The 24,517-nt window shown below is 32.3% G+C and overlaps 3 protein-coding genes and 1 long non-coding RNA gene across 9 annotated transcripts; all 4 read right to left on the bottom strand.

Annotated features, from left to right (window-relative positions):
* Positions 1-389: 389 nt before the first annotated feature.
* LOC122628546 (leucine-rich melanocyte differentiation-associated protein-like) lies at positions 390-2,633 on the bottom strand. Of its 4 annotated transcripts, XM_043810951.1 has the most exons (6): positions 2,423-2,623; positions 2,219-2,270; positions 1,819-1,852; positions 1,347-1,632; positions 1,021-1,281; positions 390-930 (listed from the first exon to the last, which is right to left on the bottom strand). In XM_043810951.1, the coding sequence occupies exons 4-6, from the start codon at positions 1,544-1,546 to the stop codon at positions 693-695; spliced, it is 699 nt and encodes a 232-aa protein (XP_043666886.1). In that variant the 5' UTR covers positions 1,547-1,632; positions 1,819-1,852; positions 2,219-2,270; positions 2,423-2,623; the 3' UTR covers positions 390-692. The 4 variants fall into 4 exon arrangements, with proteins under 4 accessions (XP_043666886.1, XP_043666885.1, XP_043666887.1 ...); XM_043810950.1 differs by having other exon boundaries at positions 1,819-2,391; positions 2,492-2,633; XM_043810952.1 differs by lacking the exon at positions 1,819-1,852.
* A 146-nt stretch (positions 2,634-2,779) lies between these two features.
* LOC122628547 (calexcitin-2) lies at positions 2,780-16,272 on the bottom strand. 3 transcript variants are annotated; one of them, XM_043810956.1, is made up of 9 exons: positions 15,967-16,272; positions 12,098-12,108; positions 9,809-9,820; positions 6,453-6,537; positions 4,356-4,408; positions 4,081-4,200; positions 3,813-3,927; positions 3,504-3,601; positions 2,780-3,374 (listed from the first exon to the last, which is right to left on the bottom strand). In XM_043810956.1, the coding sequence occupies exons 4-9, from the start codon at positions 6,508-6,510 to the stop codon at positions 3,267-3,269; spliced, it is 552 nt and encodes a 183-aa protein (XP_043666891.1). In that variant the 5' UTR covers positions 6,511-6,537; positions 9,809-9,820; positions 12,098-12,108; positions 15,967-16,272; the 3' UTR covers positions 2,780-3,266. The 3 variants fall into 3 exon arrangements, with proteins under 3 accessions (XP_043666891.1, XP_043666889.1, XP_043666890.1); XM_043810954.1 differs by lacking the exons at positions 9,809-9,820; positions 12,098-12,108 and having other exon boundaries at positions 6,453-6,536; positions 15,964-16,271; XM_043810955.1 differs by lacking the exons at positions 9,809-9,820; positions 12,098-12,108; positions 15,967-16,272 and adding an exon at positions 6,726-6,847 and having other exon boundaries at positions 6,453-6,536.
* A 1,776-nt stretch (positions 16,273-18,048) lies between these two features.
* Positions 18,049-24,161, bottom strand: LOC122628534. Its single transcript, XM_043810923.1, has 10 exons — positions 23,632-24,161; positions 23,233-23,493; positions 22,893-23,096; positions 21,131-21,321; positions 20,487-20,984; positions 19,941-20,102; positions 19,644-19,787; positions 19,188-19,550; positions 18,415-18,528; positions 18,049-18,331 (listed from the first exon to the last, which is right to left on the bottom strand). Exons 1-10 carry the CDS (start codon positions 23,843-23,845, stop codon positions 18,218-18,220), a joined length of 2,265 nt encoding a protein of 754 aa, XP_043666858.1. The 5' UTR covers positions 23,846-24,161; the 3' UTR covers positions 18,049-18,217.
* LOC122628561 lies at positions 21,446-22,300 on the bottom strand. Its single transcript, XR_006327074.1, has 2 exons — positions 22,081-22,300; positions 21,446-21,757 (listed from the first exon to the last, which is right to left on the bottom strand). It is a non-coding gene; the product is annotated as an uncharacterized LOC122628561 (long non-coding RNA).
* Positions 24,162-24,517: the final 356 nt, after the last annotated feature.

Raw genomic sequence — 24,517 nt, 5'->3', positions numbered from 1 at the left:
ATATGACAAATATTTTAGGAGTATGAAAAGCATATATTTTTATTTCCTTATAAATGGTGTTATAAAAATAATATTAATAAATGGATTAATGTATATAAGAAAATGCATAAACAAATTTATTCATTTTTATTGTTTTATGTTATGATATACCTTTTACACCTTATTCTTCATCTAAAAATTTAGATCTATTGTAAATCAATATCATCACATAAATGAAAATATCTAATAATTAATAATATCACTAGTGTAATCTCATAAGAGTTTAATACATGCATATAAAAAGATGATAGTAAATGATTATTTCACATAACTTATTTTTAAGACTAAATTTTTGTACAAACGAAACATATTAGATGTAAAAGGATAAAAACATTATGAAACATATTATATAACAAATAACAAAATATTTTAATAATGTAAGATATTACTATTAGTACATTAGGTTTTGTTAATATATAAATTATATCTGTACCATACAAAATTCTAATTCTGTAATGTATCATAAATAGTAATATACATAATGTACTGTAAAATCCTAAATCCTCCAGTAAATTTATTAAGTAATATAATAATAATTTTAAGGCAGTTATATATTGTTTAAAAAATCTCTAAGACTTTTACATACTTATTCTGTCTTTAAAAAAAATATATTCTCTGATTGCTCTTATACTTTCATTTCATTTATAAATGTTTCAAATAATAACATTTGTTCCTCTTGTGCCTTGTAATTTATTAGGCAAGATTGGTTTTGAAAACATATTTGCTAACTTTTTATGCAAATACTTGAAACATTCTGGTAATGGAGTATTCTCAGATAAACTTTCTAAGAATGGCCTCTTATACAGTCTTTTAGCTTCTTGACATTGTTCAGGAGTTATTGTCCTGTCATCCAAATGTACAAGGCGTGGAAACCAGGATATAATAAACAATCTTTATAGAAAAAATAAAGTATATACGGATATAAAATTAATAATAGATAATTGTTTTGAAAAATAGAACTTTGTTTGATATATATTTTACCTATACTGTAAATAGTCATAAAACGTTCCACCATTAAGATAACTAGGCGCAGCCTTATTTCCCATAAGACTCAAATATTTTAGGTTAGGCATACTCTCATAGAGATTCTTAATAAATGGATATAAGTGATCGATCTTATTATGATTTAACCATAATAGTTGAAGTTTTGGCATGTATGGGAAGACAGTAAATTCATCTATATTATTATAATCCAGATTGAGAGATGTTAAATTTTCAAATTCTGATAAAAAGTGTAAACTTCTAAAAAATATAACAATTTCACGTATAAAGTTAAAATTATAAGACAATTAAACTTGTGTACTCACCTACAAAATTTATTATGACTAATATCTAAAGTATATATCATATTGCCATAGTTTTCGATAATATCAAACGGCATATAAAATAGATTTTGAAATGCAAAGGACAAAGATTCAACATAATCCTTTTGCAAATCAGTGGAAGATGAAATTCTTGGATTCCTACAGTGAATATCTATGAATATTAGTTTTCCAAGAGATGTCATGTTTAATCTTTTAATTCTTTCAACCTTTTCCACCACGATCACCGATCCTGTTTGTTTGTAATTTTAATTCATTACATAAATCCAACCTAAAATATAAGTATTAAATAAAAAATCCTATATTATACATATGCATCTTTTATATCATATAGGAATATATGGAAGATATTAATAAATATAAATTTATAAATAAATATAAATCTATGATAATACAAATCTATGTAATACAAATGTTTAACAATCTAAATTAATTAAAACTAATATAATCAACGTACCTATTAATACTGTTCACTTCTATTTCAACTGTAACTATAACAAACATTTGTAGATAATACTGACCACAGAATAGAATACGTAAAGCTTTATAAAAGAATGTGACGCATAAAGAAATTGCAATGATCATTATGTTTCTTCGCATCAGAAAAGATTTTATGAGAATTTTACTATATGAAATAAAAAATAAGAGACTAAGAATATGATAAGATATGGTCAATACGAGTGAATACGAGTGAACGTTAGTACGTACGTTATCTGTTTAAATGACGCTCATGAAATGGATTTTTACGTATTGAGGTTAGAATGAATTATGTAATTCTATTAGTCATAGAAATTACAATATCAAATGTTAAGAAATGCTTAAAAATTAAGAAGAATTAAATAATCGAATATACATACCGAGTTTTCCTGCATTATCTTCTTTTCGAACGTTTTCATAGACTGGTTCGACCTATACAGACAGGTGACCATTAATTTACTCTGTATAAGATGGTTCAGAGTGATTACATTTCACAGGTGTGATCGTATTATCGATCATTTTCTCGATGATAGTACTTCAACCGTATCGATAGCTACAAAAAAATAATTAATACATATACGTACTTATTTGGTGTTACGTGTTTTTTAAATTAACGATTATAGCAAAATCATTCGAAAGGGCTTGCATATAACCTTTTCACGTTATTAATTAGTTTAATAGATGGAAAAAAAAACTTAAAACGTAGCCAAGGAAAAGTATCTATTCGTTGAAATTTGTACGTCGTAACACTCATTTGACATTTTAAATATTACAGCAATCCACACTGACGCCATATTGTAAAATGTAAGATATGTATACAAATAGTAAAAGAAGGATTATGATTAGGAAGGAAGGTCTACCAACTATAAAAAAAAAATTAATTTGCACTTACAGATTAACTATTCGTTAAGTAAAAATGAAGTATAATATAACAATAGTGGTCGAATTATATGAGTTTATTCAAACATATAGAAACTATTAAAACTCTCAATACTTTTCTTTACGACATTACATAGAACGATTCGTATAGAACGAAATCGTTAACTAAATTTACAACAACACGTTATGGAACATTACGCAATACTTAGCTTCGGTGTTACAGCGATTAATAGCGTTACCAACGATTATTACCGATTAACAACGAGATATTAACAGTTATTACGATATCTTTTATCTTTTTTCATATTTCGTCTTCTTTCTCATATAAAGATCTCTCAGCTCTATATTATCTAGAGAAAGAGAAAGAAAGAGAGAAAGAGAGAGAAAGAGAAAGAGAGAGAAAAACTAAAACTTGATTAGAGATCGCGTAACTTGCATCGCAGATTGAAAATAATTATTCAATTAATAACGATAGCGTATGTATTTTGGCATGCTGATAACGAAAAGATAATAATAAACGTCGTGTACGAATCCGAAGCGAAAGGATGGTTAAAACGAGGTCTTTCCGAATATAAAGTTTCCAGGTGCGTTGGGATCGTCAGAGGTGAAGTATTGTTTCCAAAGCTCGAAGAATTTATCTCGTGTTACCTCGTTACCCTGTAAATAAGAAAAAGAAAAAAAACGGACGGTAATAAAACATGAAAAAATTTTATTTGGACCTACATTCGTTTATAAATAATCCCTTAAATTCTTTAGGGATCTTTTATTCATGAATTTTTCGCTTACCACCCCCATCTTTTTGAAAGCGTCACGAGCTTCAGCCTCCTGTACGCCATGACTATGACAAACATTGCTAAACTCGTTCTCATCGATTGATCCGTCACCTGTTAAAGTTCATTATAGGGGAATAAAATGTACTTCGAAAATCTTTAAATAGAATACTCTATGTAAAGGCTTTGGGAAAATATTTTTTCCGAGAACCTATGGAGTGAGATTAAGTCTGGGGATATTTTTCCCCTTTCCCTTCTGTCACTCATTCTTTTTTTATTTTATTATTATTACTCTCGTTTAAGAGAGTAACCTTAATTAGCCTACCGGAGGAATCTTCGAGGTCGAACATGAATTTCATGTATGTTTGCTGCCAATCATGCGCACTTGCTGGATCCTTAGCGTAATCTTCCCACATGGAATACCATTCGTCTCGGCTGATCTATAAAAATAACGTAAGATTATTTGTTTTTCCCTTTTTCTTTCATTTTTCTTTCATCTATTCGTCACGTATGTGTATATATGTATAAATGTATATATAATATATATATATATATATATATATATATATATATATATATATATCTTTGATTACTTGTCCATCCTGATCAGAATCGGCACGTTGTTGTAGTTCTTCCCATATTTTCAACAACGTATCCTTCGTCTGCTGTGTTTTTGGATTATCGCTACTCCAATGTCTAGAGCTGCAAATCCGCTGGAAAATATAAGTATCATGAAACATCACCCAAGGATAGTAATTGATACAAAATGAAATTACTCTAAGATAGAAGAACACGATTTCTTTACGTAATCAAACTTTTGTTGAACATTAACGAGTTGTACCGTTTTAACGTCAATGAATAATCATACCTGAACAGCTAGATCGAAATCTTTTTTATCGATGGCACCGCTCTGATTAACATCTGAAACATAATATCGATCTTGTATTAGTAAATCGCTAAAGGAAATCGAGAAAATGCATTCGACTAAAAATGATTCCAAAGTTTTATGGTTGATGTATTTGTAACGTTCTTTGTAACGTTAGAAAACTAATTTACTTTCTCGATCATAGAAAACATAGGATGTTGCGTTTTTCGATAAAAGAATCATCGGATTGTAGATATATAAGTCAATGGATTTTACCGAGCACGTAATCATTTTTTTGTCATTTTTATTTTAAGTTTTTATTTTAGGCTCTTAAAGTCGTCCGCTCAGTGATCAATTATCAGGGTTTATGAGCGATAATGTGAAAAAACGATAATATTCCATTACAGTTAGCTTTCGGCGTAATTGTCGTAGGCCGAAAGAATATGTACGATACGTATTCATAACTAAACGTTTTACAATGGAATATTTTAAAACAGCGATAGTTAAAAAAGGTATATAGCTATGAAAAATATTGCTGTCATAGCTCATTTTTATCTATACTTTTAATTAATAAGTAAATTTTTATATATATATATTTATATACATAAACAATCTTTATTGATACTTTTTATAGGTCCTGTATTTAGATTATGGTCAAGTGATTCTCCAGAATTGATATCCAATTTTAGATAACCTTGAGACTACGTGCCAAATTATGAATTAAGTTTTGTTTCAATAAAGATAGATAGATAGATAAATTGATATATATATATATATATATATATATATATATATATCGAGAGAGAGAGAGAGAGAGAGAAGCTGATCAAAAAAGATGAAAAAAGCAGCTGATCATACTGATTTTCGACGCATCATCGAGCTCGTGGTCCCTTCGCAAGCTCTCCACGGACTCTTTGATTACGACGGTTCAAGGAAAAACCAGAAAGCGAGAAAAGGAAAAAAGAACGAAAGAACGATAGGTTGTGTCCAGGACGAGTCCCTTGTTGCACCACCAGCCATGCTGGAATAATGTGTATCGACAACGGAGAACGATCGTAGGATATGTTTAGCGGCCAATCGCGGCGGTCAAAGAAGCGAAGAAAGTGAGGGACTAACGAGATCTATCAGGCGTGTACACGCCTGTGACCTCCATGATTCATATACGAGAAAATGTATGGGTGTACAGTATCCACGTATATGTGTATTAGTATCGCTGTAATATCGTGCTTCTCCCTTTCGTGCCCTTACATATACACACACATAACATATAGATATTCTTACGTGTATACGTAAGCATTAATAAAGACACGTAGAAGCTACAAATACACATATATAGAAAATACATACACCGACGCAGAGAAGGAAGGATCACAAAGATATACTTTATATGTGTCTCTCGAGTATGAACATGTATGGGTTACGTATACACATTCGCAGAAATAATTCTATCATGGCGAGGCAACCCTCTTATCCAGACCCAACGCGTCCATTGTTTATCTTCTCCTGGTTGATACCATAAATAGGCGGCCGCTCTATCTCAACGAACACCTAGTAGGTGCCATACAAAACGCCCCTCTCTATAGCCTTGATTCCACTTTCAGAGAGCCGAAAAGAGCCTCGAGAGATTCGCGTAGGGCTGTAAAACAGTTTCTCATACCCTCGGACAGGCCATCTTTACTTCTTCATCTTCTTCTTCGTCCCCTTTTATGTAGGTCATCTTCTCTTTTCCTTTCTCACTCTTTTATCGTTTTCTTTCGATGTACACGTCGAAAAATGGTTTTTCTCGTTAAAGATCGTCCAGAGAGAGAGAGAGGACGAATGAAATAGAATCGTTTAGAGAGCGAAGGGATGCTCGTGATGGAAGAAATGACGATATATCTCGCGTAACATCAAAGTGCTCACTAGAGAGAATGAGAGAAAGAGAGATGGTCTATCGGGCCGTTTGTTATTTCGGCCGCACTCTGAACTTGGTACAGAAGGGAATGAGAAAGAGAGAAAGAGAGACAGACTATGAGTAAAACGTGCCTTTCGATGAGTCGAGAGAATTCTCAAGGGTACTATGTTCGACTATGCCATCGCCAACTGTCAGCGTTTACTCACCGAAGAAGGCGTTGAAGACGTAGAGCAGCTTCTTCTTGCGGAACTCCGATAGAGGCATCTTGCGATACTGGTTGGTTTTTTAACCTGCGACGAAAAAAATTATACGATCATTAAAATAACGATTATGCTGTTCTCTCTTCTTTCGCACAAATTTTCCAATATTTTTCTACAAAAATTTGTCTCTTATAATCGAATGATTTTTATTCTAAACGATTTATTCTAAATGATTTTTAATTAATTAACTGTACTGATCGTAATAATGAAACTTCTTACACGCTTTGTGTTCGATCTCCGAGTGAAAGTGAAACTAAGATCTTGATAATGAAGACAATGATTTATATAATGATGCATGGAAGAGTGTTTCGTCCGGTTTGATAAAAGATTCGTATCTCGTCAATGACGTAAAATCTTGACGCAGGTATCACTATTTTTAATGGTATTAGTCCGATTATAGATATTTAAAAAAAGTGAAGTCATTTTGAGATATATGAAATGCGTCATATGAAATAAACATGGATGTCTTTCTATTCTTTTATCACGAATGTATACTTATGTTTTTACAGCAGAATTAACTGGATGTTAATTATTGAGTAATAATACCATTTTCGTTAAAATTCGTAACAATACGAATTCGTTTGAATCATCTCATTTTTCAAAATTGTTCAGGTAAAGTGAACATTTTTCTTTTTATAGTCAATATTAAAATTCGGGATCATAAATAATTATTTACATATTTAGGATGCCAAGCCTCTCAACGGTTTCCCTCATCGTTCGAATCATTTTTTTTTTCTATTGATTATTCATTGGTAAACTCGATGAGATAAACTGTATGGCGAATGATGAACTTTAAGAGAATGGAAATATTCGATATGGGACGTAAGATTTGAAATGTTGGAAAAATTTATTCTCTTCAAAAATGCATTCTACTTCTAATACCTTGCTGATCAATGTAAGGAGAATTTAAGTGACTAGAGGAAACTAAAAATCTTGAAATAAAATTTCGAGAATTCCGTAATGATGAGCATACGTAAGTACGTGAACGTTTAAAATGCGAAATGTCTAGCGTCATAGGTCATAACATACAGCTTGATTTATATGAGTCGATTTCGAGCCATTAAAAATATTATCTTTCATAAAGCATAAGTTATAAAATCTTCAAACAAGTAGATTACGTTTGACGAGATTTCGTTTTCTTCTTCTTTTCTTTCCTTTTTTTTTCTACAAATTGTTGAAAGACTACGTTGAAAGACTACGTTGAAAGACCAATTGCTAATCTTGTACGCGCGTGTGACATACGACGTGTATACCGTACGAGATTATATAAGATCGATAAACATTTTCTTCGCTATACATGAAATTTTACGTTTAACAAAAAGGGTCAGATTTTATGAATTAATAAACGAAAAATGGTAGAAAGCAGCAGCCATCTTGAATTAGAAATTCGTCTCGAGCTTTGAATCAGGTTTTTCTCTTAGGACGACTAAATTCTCGTTCTTGCTCAACGTTGTTCCCGACAGCAGATCGTGAAGCTTCCTAATGGACGACTCTATTCAACGTATTCCAAACGATTTATACATACACGAACATACGCGTTCGTATAAATGTGAGTAAAGAAACCATGCCACGAGCAAAGCGTACTTATTTATTACGTAGATATACATACTACGAAGTGATTCGCTAATTACACGAAGTCTGAACATACGTTAATAACAAATTAAATTTGTGTTCCGATCAACGAACGATCAGTTATTGGCATATTTGCAAGCACATAGACAATACATGGCCTACTTGTTGCATCCCACCGCTTTTAATATTTCTCTTGCTTTTCCATTTTCCATGGAAAAGGAGGCGGCGTTAAAAATGAACAACGGAGATGATGTTCCAAGAAATGAAGAGGTAAAGAAAGAGAGAAAAAGTAGATAGAAAGAGAAGAGTATCTCGAACGTAATTTTCGGTCTCTTATGTGTACGATGTTAAAATATGAAGCACGACAAGCGAGAACCTAAGAGAGAAAAAAAAGAAAGAGAAAAAGAGGTCTTTTGTATCGTAAAAATGGAGAAAGAAAATCCGAGGAACGAGACAAGTTACTATTATACATGTTAGCGTCTGATAAATATAGTTCGTCCTTGCTCATCTAATGGAACTAATGTACCCTCGTGACAGTCCTCTTTAACCATCTTGTACTTGTTAGAAAATGGTATATCAGTTAATCACTTTTATAAAATTATTTATGTAATTCGAAGTTTGGCCAACGAAATACCATTGGAAAAATATTAGCTTATAAACAACTGTGCAAATTCGTTTGTCGAGTTTCTTTTGTTGATTACTTAGGCGTCATTATGCTTTTTCATCATGTTTAAGCAATTTTCTTTAAATGATTAAAAACTAATTAGATGCTAGATTTTATTCACAAATCGATAGAGAAAGAAGCAATAGGTGAAAAAGAAAGGACGAGAAACAGGAATTGAAGATAGGAGCGCGAGCTTTAACGCATGTGAATTAATCGACCACGTTATGCTCGAGCTAGCCGATCAGGTCAAGTGATGTATCGGGACATGGAAATACTCGCTCGGCCGAATAATCATGCAAGCCGAGTAGCCTGGCCATTCTCGATGACGTAGTAGATGAGACAGAGATAGTAGATAGAGATAGAGATAGATACAGATAGAAGGGAGTTCGCTTAGATTCATTTGGATTCTGTTATAGCTAGTCTTTTCACAATAAGACTATGTATTACGTGATAGAATTTTTCCATTTAATATTGTAGACTTCTTTTTCTTCATAATTCCGATCACTTTTTCGTAATTGCAAGCCAAAGTAAATAACCGGATAAAAAAAGAAAGTATCTAAGAATTTATTGATTTATTAAAGGACACAAAGAGTACATATTATAAAATGTTTTAGAGCTTTCGTAATTTCGGTGTACATCGGAGTAAGAATAATGGCGATCATTTGTAACCGTTGTTCATGTAATACTTTGTAATGATAATCAATGTTCGATTAATGTTCTATCGATTCTTCATTTAGAACTCACACTGGTTAGTCCGATAATTCAAATTGGTTTACCGGACCAGGCAATCGCTATGCGTGGGAGAAGAAGATTAAAGGAGAAAGGTAGAGTTTCTGTTGAAAAAAAAAAATCAGGATGACCTTAGTATCGTCACCAAAAAGAAAAAAAATAACTAGAAGAAAAATGAAAAAGGTTCTTTTACGTTTTTTTTTTTCATGTTTTTTTTTATCGATTTTCGAACGTAGCCTTCGATGACGAGTTTCGTACATAAACATTCACATACATATGTACATACACACGCACATGTATATGGTTGATAAGGTTTTTTTACATGAAATTTTCTTCTTTAAAGAAGAAGAATCAATATGTTATCAAAGATCGCAAAATATACGTGTGCAATTCGACGTACTTTAAAATCGACTTACGATTTACCATTTGAAATTCTCGATTTCATTTGATTCTATGCAAACATCGCAGATCCGAACTTTGATATCCCCCAGACGAGACACTATCCGCGGATGAAATACGTGCAGCTAAACGGTGGTTTTAACGAGAAACGAAACGAAACGATTTACCGCGGAATGTGAATAAATGTATGGCACATCATAGTTTTGAAACAACTTTGGTGATCGAGGTGGATATACACATACATACGTATGTAACAATACCAATACATCTATATTCCACCAAAAGATCCGATAAAGTGAAACAAAAAATAATAATAATAGTAATAGCAGTAATAGTAAAAGCAGATTCAATTTCCTCTTTGTCATTCGAGAATTTATTCCATCGAATCAACTTTCGAGTGGTTCACCTATGGTTGAATCTTTCGTCATTTTACTTTCATTTTATCTGTTATTTTATGTTTCATAGAGGTAACTTGCAAATGTTGATTTCTCTTATCAGCAACATCTGACATTAATTGATATATTTATATCGTCGAACGCTACACGGCGAAGAGAAAATCAGAGAGAAAACATCAGAGAAAACAATTGACACGATCGAAATTATGTTACAATTTTATCTTCTTAATCCTTAAATGAATGTGAAAAGAACGATAATATATTCAATACGCAATGTAACGTATGCAATATAGTTCCTAATTAAATTTCGTAAAAAGAAATTTATGATAATATAATCTTCTTTCTTAATATGTACTTAATACCTAAAAAAAAGAAATTATGTATTGAAGGATAATCGTATTTGTATCAAAGGTTTTTTTACTATTTTTAAATACAATAAATGTATTTTCTATACTTTAGTATCATACTTTTCTATACTATTATTCATATTTTCTAACTTTATCAATCTTTAACAATCTATTTGTTATTTCTTTTTATCCGTGTTAGAGATGTCGGATTGGACTCAAGTTTGACAGGTTGTCGTTCGCGGAAAGTAATTAAAGTCCATTGAAGACATTGAGATAAGCATGGATATATGTAGGAGAAGAACTGACGATTGACTCTAAATGGAGCATCTAAGAGCACAAGGCGAATTGACATCGAACGATATAAACGAAGCCGGAAGTTTCATTTGAATCATGCCTCATTTACGAGTCCCTCACCGAGGCTACCGACCAATGAATGAAGCACGTGCTACTCTTGCTCTTGTTACTTTTGATATTTCTAGTTTCTACTGTTACTGCCCAGAATAATTTGACGGGTATATGTAAGAAACTTATATGCGAATAAATTACTATCTGATGAATCGCCGAACAAACGCTAACGTGATTATTCTTTCAATTAATTCGAACGAATCTTTCACGTTTGATCTCGTCCGAGATCATTTTCAAACTTGTTACCTTTGATAACGCATCGATTATTTTTTTATTATCTTATATCCCGTAAAATAATTCTATAGCCCGAAATGTTTCATCTCTGTTTTATTTATTTTTCTTCTTTTTTATTTAAAGATATTGAAAAAAAATAAAATTTCTTTTTTAAATAATGAGCCAAGCGGACGCAATTATAAGCATCTAACAATAAGTATGAATATTTAAAGATTATTTTTATCGATTCTGTAAATGTTTATTACTTTTCTGTTCATCATTATTATCAAGCAATTAAAATTTTAATTAAATCTCTCTCTTCCTCTCTCTCTCTCTATGAGTGATAACTTCAATGCAAATATAGAAATTATTTTGCATTCCACTACTTTGACGATTATAAAAGGAAATAAAAAAGAAATTATCTGCAAACTTTTATCTAGTACTTCTTTGCACATCAACATTTTACAACGAACGTTACTTTTTTATTCATTTTCACGCTTAGAAGACCACTTTTATTATATATATCCATTATACGTGGAACCGACTAAACCTCATGTGCTTGCAAAATCCCAAGGGAAAAGGAAAGAATTAGTGAAACTGCGACTTATTTTGTCGTACCATTTCTTTTTTTTTCTTTTTTATGTTTCTTTTTTTTACACAGAAACGAATTCGTGCATTACCTACGCATTGTCTCTTGTTTAGCAACGTTCTACAACTGTGACTACATTAATAAATCCTAAAGGGAATTACACTTGGAATTTTTCTTCCTTGCTAACTTGTTTTTCCCGAGTAACTCCGTGGAAATGAAGGTAAAAATAATCTTGTGCCTTTTTGTGACTTAGTGAGAGTAAATAAATACATAGACGCAAGACTAAGAACCTTCGGATATATTGTGCCTTTAAACTTCTTCCATACAGCAGAAGGTATTGATGTTGATACCGATGATGGTGAGGACCAAACGATACACGAGCGACGGAGCGCAAACAACGAATTTTCCCTTCGACAGCTTTCGAAAGATCGATCGATTTTCTCTCTTTCTCTCTTCTCTATCTATCGTGAAAACTCTAGGGACTGTTTGTCGGCATACGAAATTCTTGACTTGAGAGGCCCTACGAAGAGCTACAGGGAAACTGTACACACCTTACAGTGACTTCACATCAATGGTTTGAACTCATACACACGATCACACATAGACACACAGAATCCTATACATTGATTTACGTAGAGAGATATATCCACATTATTCTCGTTGAAACGAACGAAGGTGACACTTTGGAGGTCTCTGCCCTTTACAATCGATCCGAGGGTTTCTCTTAGCTCACACGAGTGATCCGTTCGGACCTTTAAATTAGCTGGGAACTTCAAAGATAAACCATCTTCGACTATGTACCTTCTTTCAAGTAGGGGCTCGAAGGTTGTATAGCGACTTGAGGTAGCGTGGTTTTCTCCAAAATGCTTGCGCTTGAGAAAAAATATCACATAAAGGAACGTGAAGTGATCGATCGACTTTAGATGTATTAAAAGAAAAAACGAACGATGATAAGAAAGAAAAAAATGTCGAAATAAAAGGCGTGTTTCTTTAATAATTCTTGATTTTTTCTGCCTTTTCATCCCCGATAATGAGACATTTCATAATAATAAATTTGATTCACAATCGTTACGACATTTCTCGATTGTTATAATTTAATATTAAATTTAGGCCACCTACACACATATGCACACGCACGCACACACACATACATATAGAGGATTACTATCAATTTGCCGTTCAGGATCGCTTATTGTAAGGCTTGATTGGATTAACTTTGTGCATGATATAATATAATGGCTGCCGAGTTAATCTTATATTCTTCTAATCGTCATTATGATGTCACATGGTAAACGTTAGGATACGTCGTGGTACATATATGTGCATCATCAACGGTCCTTTATCATTAGCCAGCTCGATTTTTTACTGAAGAAAGGTCAGGAGGACAGAGGGTCAACTCGGATATTAACGCTTTAATCCTGCTTCTTTATTTATTTATCGATTCACCTTATCCATTATATGATCGAGTCAATCGGATACGCGTTGTCCGTAAAGTGCATATCATTAAATGTATTGTGTCTCGTAAAAAAGAGAGACAGGGAGAGAGAAAAAGTAAGATAGAGAAAGAAATGTCATCTTTTAAATTCAGTATTCATTTCTATCTCAAAATTAAGGAGACAATAAAATTGTTAAGTACTCCAGTTTAGGATCGACCAGAACGAGGCTTTATTACTGCAAGTTCATTTAATTCCGTCCAATACCTGATAAAGGTGGGTCGTAACGTCTGTGAAACATCCACTTTAGTAGCATCACACGAGAATAAAATATTATCTAAAATGTTGATATACTCTTGTGGGATATATAACGGTTTACCACAGTAATTATATGCTCGTTAAATGTCTTTAGAAGTTCAATTTTGCATTAATGAGTTGAAAAATCGCAAAAAGAAAATCTTCAAAGTGTTCGGTCCAATATTTCGTTCAATTTATCAAAATGATTTCTCTTGTGCATACGTCTTGTTTACTTTCTTTCATCATCTTGACAACGTTATAAATATAATAAAAAAATATAAGAAAAATTACATTCTTTATATTGCACATTTTGTTATCGTTAATAATGATCTCATGTTAATAAGACGATGTCAATAAATTGATATTAAGTGGTGATTAGGAAAGATACAAGCATTTTTTTTCAACGATGAAATATATTATTATGAAAAAGAATTTTTGCAATTCGGAGAAAGGATGATCTCTTCAGCTATAATCTACTACAAGTAAGTCGTTTAATATCCTAACGATTCGAACCTGTCAGACTTGGACCTATCAAAAATCCAAATCACCGTTTGGCCCTCTCCGATAAATGTGCCCGATGTTTGTGGAATAGCATTGACGTAACATCATGATCTTCTTTCGAAGAGGATGAGTACTCCCAAGACATCGGATAAACATAATCGATGATGAAGAATGATAGAAAAAGATCTGACTTTTTTTCTCTTCTGGACGCTATTTTCAATAACCGTATCAAAATAGTCTTTTTCCATTACGTATTTCTACCAATAGAGAATATATCAAAAAAGAAAAGAAAATTAGATAGAGAAACAGAAAAGAAAAACGTGTCTTTTGCTCTTTCATTTCCAATCATCGCCGAGATAATTTATACGATAGGAAAACCCACGTGATGATTCCTGCCGTTTCATTTTATTAAAGAGCTTTCAGATACGAGGGTCATGACGGCAAATAAAATTATTGTACTTGTTCATCCGAAGCCTATAATGTAAGGGTTGTTTTTTTTTAGCATTGCCACCTATCAGTCGCCTTAAGATGAGTTCTAAAAATTGATCGGATAAAAGAAAAAAAGTCTTATTCTCTTTCGACTCTTTATCGTCGCATAGAATTATGACAATATTGAATATCGCCGAGTCGAACATTTTCGCGAGAAACACGATGCGATTTAATAATCGATTTGATCGACAAACACGTCACTCGTCGTTCCCTTTACGTTAACATAATTTTCCGCATCCCTTTAAGGGTTGATTATCGAGCTTCTTTTGGTAAACTAAAGACCGTTTAATAAGCAAAGAGCGTCGTTCGACGTCGATACGCACACGCGAATGACGTTTAAAGAGCCGACGAGGTGAGCGGCTGCACAAAAGAAAGTGTCAATGATTATCATATGAAATCCAATTATCCAATTTGTTGGCAAGATCATTGGCGCAAGTCGATGCACAAATATCGTTAAGATTTTTAGAGATCTCATATTTGACAGGCTTTTATTGAGAAAATTGTCCGAGAGATCGTTATAGAATAAAAAATAAGAAAATCAAGAACGAACGAGTGAACACATCGTCATCAATAAATCGACGATGTGACTAAAAGGAGATTAATTACTGCATTATGAGTTCATATCTAATGCAGACGATGTTATCGGGTCGATTCAATCGAATCTAATCATAGTATAGGAACAATCATACGTTGATAATTATTACTTAAGCGGACTATGACGTAGAACCGTTATTTTATTTTTCTTCTTTCATTCTATCTCTCTGGAGACAGTATCTCCAGACTGATAATAATTTAATAATGGAGAAGAAAAAATACGCTGTCATCTTTTTATCTATATCTCTTTCTTTATTTAATGAATGGAACATATGTCTTAAACGCGTTTCATGATCAAAACATCTTTTTCTAAAATTAATTCTTTCTTTTCCATTTCTTTTTAAACAAAGAGAATCTATTAAAAAATGAAAAATATAATATTCTCAAGTCGAAACGTAATTAATCTCACGAACAACGTAAGAAAACGGATATTTCTAAATAATCATCGCGCTCTCTGAAATGAATCAAAGGAATCGCACGTTACTCGAACGAAAATGATAAAAAAAAAGTTCTTTTCTTTCTCTTGGTAACGTAGAAGAGAAATGATTATTTTATTATTTCTCTTTCGGATAAAGTGGATAAGACAAACCGCATATTATCGAAAGTTTTAATTGGACTTGCATAAGAAAATGAATGAACGAGTCGTCCGTTTTTATATTATTTCATTTCTTTTTATCGTTTACTTTACTTACCTAGAAACGACATCTTCAATCTTATAATTAAAAAAGAAAAAAGAAAAAAGAAATTGCAAAAAAAGATTAAAAAGAAAAAGAAATCGCATTTGCTAAAAACTTCTTTCTTTATTTCAAATATTCCATGTATGTACTCACCTCAAAGAAGAAGAAGAAGAAGAAGAAGAAGAAGTGTACAGGTGATGTCCCACACGCGATTGACTTCTGCCTTTTTTTCTTAGATTTTTTATTTTTATTTTTAAATCCGAAAATTAGAGATCGCGTCGATGTAAGTCTCCGTGAACGAGCTTCGAATAAAGAAGATCGCGTTTATGTGAAAGATAAGAAGATATATGAAGAAAGGGGATGAAGATAGAATTAAGAATAACGCGTCGATTAGAGTCGTAGAAACAATAATACGATCCGAATAACGGACACATGAAGCACAAAATGCGCACTAACAGATCGAGCTTCGACTCTTTATACCCTCGAACTTGCACCACCTGTGCTTGCGCAGATCGGTCTTCTAAGCTTCGCGCACTTTGTTCCTTCCTTCTTTCCTCCACTCTCTCATTCTCTCGTTCTCTCTTTTCGCAATGCCTTGGCACGCATTCGAGATGAACTACTCATCTTCCTTCGATCATAAGCGAGATAAGAAAAATCTCTCGGCGATAACCTGTTTCCTGTCTTTTATTTTCATTTCACTTTTCTTTTTTCTTTTTTTTTACATCTGTTCTTATTTCTCGACATACATTATTTGCACGTTCCTCTCTTTTCTCTCTCTACGAATTTTCCACACGTTTCATCTTTCCAGAGATTTCTCTGAGAATTCATTGTTTTCTTATGGAATGTTCGAAGTTTCTTTTTATATTCCTTATTATTAATGTTATTATTATTTATTATTATAATTATTATTGTTGTTGTTGTTGTTGTTATCATTATTTTTATTAAGACGGAAGACTTTGTTCATTTTCTTAGTTTTCTTTTCTTTCTTCTTTTTATAATTGTTTTCTTTTCTTATCAAACAAGAATAATGAAACGTCTAATTGTAAGATGAAAGTTGAACCGTTAAAGACATTGTTCGATTAGGACCATCCTTCAAGAGCACAAAACCTATCTCTAAACGTAGCTACGAAGAGTGAACTTTCCGAGAAAGTATCCGATAATTCCATGGACTCGTTCTTTTAACGAACGAATAAACTTTTAATTACGTCTTATAGGTGACTTTGTTATAAATCTGTTAGTTTCGACTAATTTTATCAAAAATATATTTATACTATTTAATGTAGTAAATATATTTACTATAAAGAGATCGACTATGTTCACATTTTCATCGCAGAGATACCGCGATACGGGATACGAACGCGTAATTGTTTCATCGTAATCCTAAAGTGACCTAATTTCAATCTAAATTTGTAACAAATTGATCGTTTGAAAAGTCTATTAAAAGAATATCGATTCTGTGAATATGCGATAAACGTTAAATAAAAAAAAAAGAGCGTACCGCTCTTATCTAAACGCAAAAAGAAAAAAACCATGCGTTCGGCGTTATTGAAAATTTTATAAATCCAAGCTCTAATGGCATCGACTGCAATGCAACTTTTTCGTGATATATTTTTTTATAAATGTATGTGTGTACATGTGCATATATGTGTGTAAATGTGTTACTGTATACGCATGCGAGAAATCTCCTACTACTAACAATAAGATCTATATCGAGTTCTGACGAGCCTGAGCGAAGCAGTTCTGAAGCGTTTGGACAGATCAGCATCCAGCAAAGTGAGAGGTAAGAAGTTGACTGGATGTATCAAGATTCGAGAAAAGCCTATTTGGAACGGACTAAGCGTACATACATCTCTTCACTCTTGACTAAGTGATGATTCAACGGATTCACAAGAGCAAAGATCCTGTAAAATGTTACTAATTTGTTATCTACAAATCTTCAAAGATAAGTATTTTTTTTGCACTCGAGGAAAATTTGAAAAATTGTTTTTCTTGAAAAGATACGTTCAAAGTTATTCAACATTCATTAATAAAGCTGACGGTAGTAACAAAGTCATAATTATTTATCCACTTTATCAATCTACTTTTCTTTAAAGCTCAACGATCATAAATTATTATAATATTTATGAAAAATATACGATTATATATTTTGTTTATATATCAGATAAATAGACGAAAAATGTATGAATTTTAAATTGTCAGGAAGAATAAAAAAGAACACAATAAAGTCAGCTGTAAAAATAAAAGTGGAATAAATAACGTTTATTGCGCTCTTAGACACACGTGTATACACAGTGTATGTGTGAATATATATATATATATATATATATATATATATATATAAATGTGAGAATATTGATGATTCTAATTAGAAATGTAACATCACGTTAAGTCAGGTACCATTTTTGGATTACAATATCTGCGCTTTATGCTCATCATCCGCGATTTGTGATGCAAGATTTGCGAATTTGGCCATATAATCCACGCTGTTTTCGGCCATCAGACATTGCATGTGCGATACAACCTAAAACGATACATGACCAGGAATTAATTTTTCTTACAATACGACACATAAGTTTCCTTTTTATTTCATATAATTGTAATTACGTCTGAAGAGGGTCGAACGTCCTCAACGGTATGTCCTCCAACTTGACTTCTTTGAGAGCCTTTTAACGGCGACTCTAACTGTCCTAGAAAGCTGCTTAACGAGAAATCGGCGACCTGAAATCGTTCGATAAAATCGTAACAGAGATAACAATAATCGAAATTCTATGCATATCTCTATATACATATACATATAAAAGATTGGACAATAACTTTAATCATCTTGAATATCTCCATTCTTTTTATAGATATGAAAAAATTTCGTTTAAAAAAGTCGTACGCATAGATGAACGCGTAAAAGATATATAAAAGTCAATCAGTTTTTTTTTATAAACGAAATCATATGTTTTTGATTGGACTGATCGATGCGAATCCAATTTTATACAAAATTATTAACTCATATATGTTGAAAAATTATTAATTTAAAAGATAATACATGTACTTATATATATATATATATATATATATATATATATATATATTTGCTGCGGGAAAGTATTTTTAAGCCGAGCCTCAGCAAATATAAATGTTATCAACGTTTAAGATCAAAGAAATGCAAATTCGACCCTCAAAGTAACCCTTCGAAGTCTCATAGTGTCTTACTGATTTTCACTTGGCCACGAACATCGATCTTTGTCAGCTTTTATGATTTTTATAAGAGATATGAAGGGTATAAGTACATTACATATGTATGTATATTGGTGTCTCATGGGGGAAATAAGCGTATATATCTCCAACCGTATTATATGTTCGAGTGTTCGTTCGTGCATACTGACCTCGCTATTCAACCATTCACCCTCTTTAAGTATTTGCGTAGCACTGGTTATAATAGAATTCGTTGGTTTCGGATTGGACTCCGGTTCGATGCCATCCATCGGTAAGAAATTCTTATTTCTTTGCTCTTCTACTTCCGTTATTTTGTCATCCTGTATAACGCTGCCGTCCACCGATGGATTATTACTATTGTTATTACTATTATTATTACTAGTATTATTACTTTGACTGGTCGTCGGTGTATCAGACAAAATCACATTTTCCGATTGAACGTTGCCATTAGACGTTATCGGTAATAGCCTTTGGACGATAAGACTCTTTTGTCTAACTGTTCTGCCTCTCTTACAGAAACGCGTTTTGAATTTCTACGGAAAAGAGAGAAAACAAAAAATTCGTATTCTAGTATTTAACGAAAGGGAAAAGAGCTTGAAAGCAAAGGATAAAGGTAAGGAACTTACATCGAGTTGCGTTTTAAAAGCATCAGGTGCTCCGATTTTGTGATAAGTTTGTGGTATCAACGGTCTCCTAAAAGCCGACTCTTTGCTTGAAAGTACTCGCGACGAGATCACGGTCTCGTTACTTCCCGACGCATTATCGTAGACCTAAATAAAAAGAGAGACAGAGAAGAAGAGAACGAAAGAGAAAAAGAGAGAGAGAGAGAGAGAGAGAGAGAGAGAAATCTCTATTAATTTAATCTCTATTAATCTATTTTACTTTAATTGACTAGAAATCGAAGTGATTAGAACGTGTCTTACTTTGTTCGTTCCATAATTGTGTTTCGCTAAATACAAAAGTTTCTGTAAAGCCAAACAGAGACTGTCGTCTCGTATAACTCCTAATGATGTTTCCGTTGTGTGTTCTCTCCATGGTTGTGAGTCCCACCAATACTCTAGAATTATCTTCGACTCACGTCCAAACTGTCGAGTTTGGTGAATTAGAAGGATGCTTTTTCCAACGTGTCGATCAAATTGCATATCGCATTTAACCCTTCAGTGTTTTCTTGATAATCAGGCTGTCTAGATCTATGTTGTCTCATTATAATCTATAACTTTAAAATATCTAAATATTTTTCAACTTTTAACAATTACGTTATCGCGTGTATAAGTAACGAACAATATGATTGTTTTTGCAAAAATTCTACGACTAAGGAAAAAATTAAAGAGTTAAATAAAAAATAATAAATTATCAAATATAGTTCACATCTGATCATAGAAACGAATCGCTGAAGGGTTAAAGGAAAAGAAGAAATAAAAAAGGATGAAAATAATGTAATGCTTAAATGAATCTTATTGAATCAATACCATCAGAAATAGATCACCCATCGTCATCGTATTCGTTTCCTCAATATTCCAGCCTCTACGAATCCTATCAACCGTTTCCCTGCCTGGATATCTATGTGGTTCGGTTGCCTGTTCCATGGAAGATTTCTTTTCGTTATTTAGAACGGCAGATTTATCGTATACACTTCCAGTTGAATCATTAAGATCAACATCACTATTGTTGTCGTTCGGTGCACACTGATCACTCGTTGTCCTGTCTAAACATCTTTTGTCCAACCTGTATCTCTTTATTCCTCTCTTATTGACACCCTTCAAGTACTGCACTGCACCCAACAACTCAGTTCGTGAACTTTTCAATCCGAGACGCTTTTCGTACGAATTCAAACTAACGCTATTGCTTGTCAAATACTCGCCTAGGTTCACCATAGGCAAAGCGATTTTGCAACCTTCCGGTGGTGCAACACGCAAAAGACGGACATCTTTTAAATCTTCTATATTTACGTTTTCTGTATTGATATACTATAAAACTTTTCATGTAAGGATTCACTTTCATTTATCAAATATACTTTATTTCAATAAAAAAAAAAAAACCGAGATTACCGAGTGTTCTTTGAATACAATTAAAATAACTTCGCGGAAATTGTATACAAGAGTAGGAAGGATACAGTTTTGTATTTCGAGGGCTGCCATCGTTGTTGCAAGAATATTAGCAAGCTAGAAAGACGTCTTTGTATCGGTAGAAGGGTACGTACCCTTGGATTCATCGAAGAAGCCTGAACCTTCCACCATGCCATGTTATTGCGGGGCCTTAATTCTACGGTCACCCTAGACGGGAGCTTTATTTCTTCCTGCCAATCTACGAAATCGATGATCTTCTTACTTTCATTTTCTTCATTTCAGAATAACTTGCCGTGGACGTGGATAAGGATCATGTGCTAGGATAGATTAGTGATTAAGGATAGAAGTGAAGATTTAGAAGATTTATTGAGATGATTTCATTATTATTTCTTTTTTGCTTTTCATTGTAAATAAGCAGAATAAGTCGTAAATTATTTGTTTATTCAAATATTACTACTTTTATCATACTATTTACTATCGTATCGATGAAGCAAAGTACAGGATTTATATAAAATTCCGTAATATTTAAAATGATTCATTGCACAAGGACTACATATAATATCATACCTACATGTATATCACTTCGAAGAAAAACTTTATATATTTTTGTTGTGTTTATCGCACAAAATCTCGTAGTTTCGTCATTCGATTGCAGTTTCCAGTTTTGTTACCAGCTGCAACAACAGGTAAAAAAGGATAACACGACTTTATGAACCGCTTAATTTTCAACGACGAAGCAACATTTTTAAACAACATAAATGGGAATATCACAAGCATAACTATTGCACTTGGACGCGATCAATCATTGAATATCAACAAATTATTGAATAATAGTATGATTGTCGAATGTATCGTCGCGATGAAAACTTCATGGTCTTTTTTTGTTTACCGAGGACACCATGTGTATCTGAACATGTTGCAACAATGGTTGATACCCCAAATGCAAAAAGATTCTTTTAAAGTACTCTTCTCTTTTCCTAATAACGTTCGTGCATACCTGAATGCAGAAACGTCTCAGCATTGAATCGAATGTGCTGAAGAAAGAGACAGATGTTCCATGGCACATTCACCAAGATCATCCGATTTTACCATATGTGTAACTTCTTTCTATGAGAATAGATAAAGGATCGCGTGTATGTATCGTCTTTACTACGCGATGAAGAGGAACTCAAATAGAAAATATAAGAGACGACCGCTACGATCACAGAGGGAGATATTAGGGATATTAGGGAGAGTATGGCAAGAGTTGTATCACCCTATGAACATCTGAATCATACGCGATTCTTACATTGAATTTCTATAATATGATGTAATGTGCAACGAACTTTGACAGTTTTTCTTAAAAATGATAAGCACATGAAAGTAATATCATATGTAGTTCTTGTACAATAAACCATTTAAAATGTTATCAAACTTTATGTAAATCCAGTAGAATGAGAATATATTATGAATATTATGATAGATGTCATACTGATCTAAAACTACTCTCTCTTTATCAAGGGAGACAAATTTAATGTATAATTAGGTTTTTTTTTAACGATTATGATCGTAAACGTTTACTCGACATTTTATTTAATATATTTTTCCATTTGATCTCTTAATTGTTGATTTTTGTTTATTCATGAGAGAATTTTTGACCATACTGTTATCCACATATAAATATACACAAAGCTTTATCGAGTCATTTTAAACATATAGTTTAATCGTTAAATTTCTATCTTCATGTGGAACTCATTCGGTCATGTCATTTGTGGATTATACTTTCGCATGCATTCCATATAAGAATGATAGTGGATATATCGTACTTACCTTCTAACTGGTTCAATTTTCTTAAAGCTTTACATATCGGTGTTTTTATCCTCATCGTTTTTCCACGAAGCCTCACTTGTGTAGATCCCCAATAAATCAATTCATTTAATTTTAAATGAACTTTCTCGTGTATACGAGGCAACTTCCTTCTTAGTTCACCATAATTAATTAAACCATATAATTCTTGTGAAGTTTTTTTTACATCTGTAATTCAGAAATCATTCTATATGTTTTGTAATAATATTCATGATGTGCAACGAATTTTTGTTTCTTAGAAGTGAAGAAAACTATAAATTAATGATATCATATTAGATGATATCACAAATAAGTATATGCTAACCTTCTGAAAATTTCAGATGCTTTGATATTTTTAGCCATGTTCGATAATAAAAATGCCTGATTTGTTCTTTGTTTTTAATCATAGGGTCGGAAAGGCCTTTTCTTTTTCCTTGAATTTGAAAATAATTTTGAAGAGCATCAAAATCTTTGCCATATTCATTTAGAGCTTTAAAGAAAGTATTCTTATCCTCCATCGACCACAATTCACAAGATCGCTTCAAAGACCTAACTTTTGTTTCTGCATTGTCATCTTCCTTGAAGTCTAAAGTTTCCAAAAAAATTTTCTTGATATAAGAATAAATAAATCGTAATTGATTTCAATGAATATACATAATGAATATAATTATAAATATATTAAATGCAATCAGTCAGTAAAATCAATTAAACATCAGATGCTAACCTTTCTTTTCGTTACAATTAGTGCAGTCAGTATTATCTACTTTAAATTTCTTAGTACCACGAACAATACGAATTTGCGGACTTTTAGAGTCCGTAATAGCTTTCGTTTCAGTACATGATTCTGTTATGGACACCGTCAAAGATGTTTCTTCTTTTTTCAAACTCATTGTGCCTCCTTGACGTTCACGTTCGTCGATCTTCATGACGCAATTCATAATGCAACAGAATATAAAAAGGAAATATATTGATAAAAAGTATAGTTGACGTTCTTAACGTCAACAAAACGATCCACAAAGATAAACGTTCGCGAAAAAATCGGCAGGTCTTTTTGTTGATACATCGATCACGTCTCTGCTGACTAAACGAACCAATAAAAATTCGATTTTTCAAAAGTGACAGAAACAAATAGAGTTAATTGATTAATCAGAACTTAAAATAATCCGAGAAACATTTTATTTGATAATATAAATTATAAATCCACTACTGTAAACTGTCAACTTTTCATCACAACTCTTAGAGATGAACTTCAGTCTTGATACTCAACGCCATCTATCAGCATATTCTCAAAACTTGAAAGAACTAAGTCGGTAACATTTCTTTAATATTGAATATTATTTTTGTAAATCCTTCTTTGGAAGAGATATTAACCGCCGATGATAATAAATTATTGTATATCGGTAATGTAGATTTTTTTATTAAATATTATCTGCTTGTTTATTCGTATTAACTTTATATTGATTCGTACCATCTCCAAGGTAAAATAAATTCAATTGTTTGATCGTTAAGTTAAAAAATAATTCATTGAATTCAAACACATACGTAGTAATTTTAATTTATAATTTATTTTTCTGTTACGAACGTTTTTATTTATCGATAAACTTTATAGA

The sequence above is a fragment of the Vespula pensylvanica genome, chromosome 4 (genome assembly GCF_014466175.1).
Source record: "Vespula pensylvanica isolate Volc-1 chromosome 4, ASM1446617v1, whole genome shotgun sequence".
In the NCBI taxonomy this organism is placed as follows: domain Eukaryota; kingdom Metazoa; phylum Arthropoda; class Insecta; order Hymenoptera; family Vespidae; genus Vespula; species Vespula pensylvanica.
Note: the sequence above shows the minus strand (reverse complement) of the source record. Positions and strands in the feature narration are given on the sequence as shown.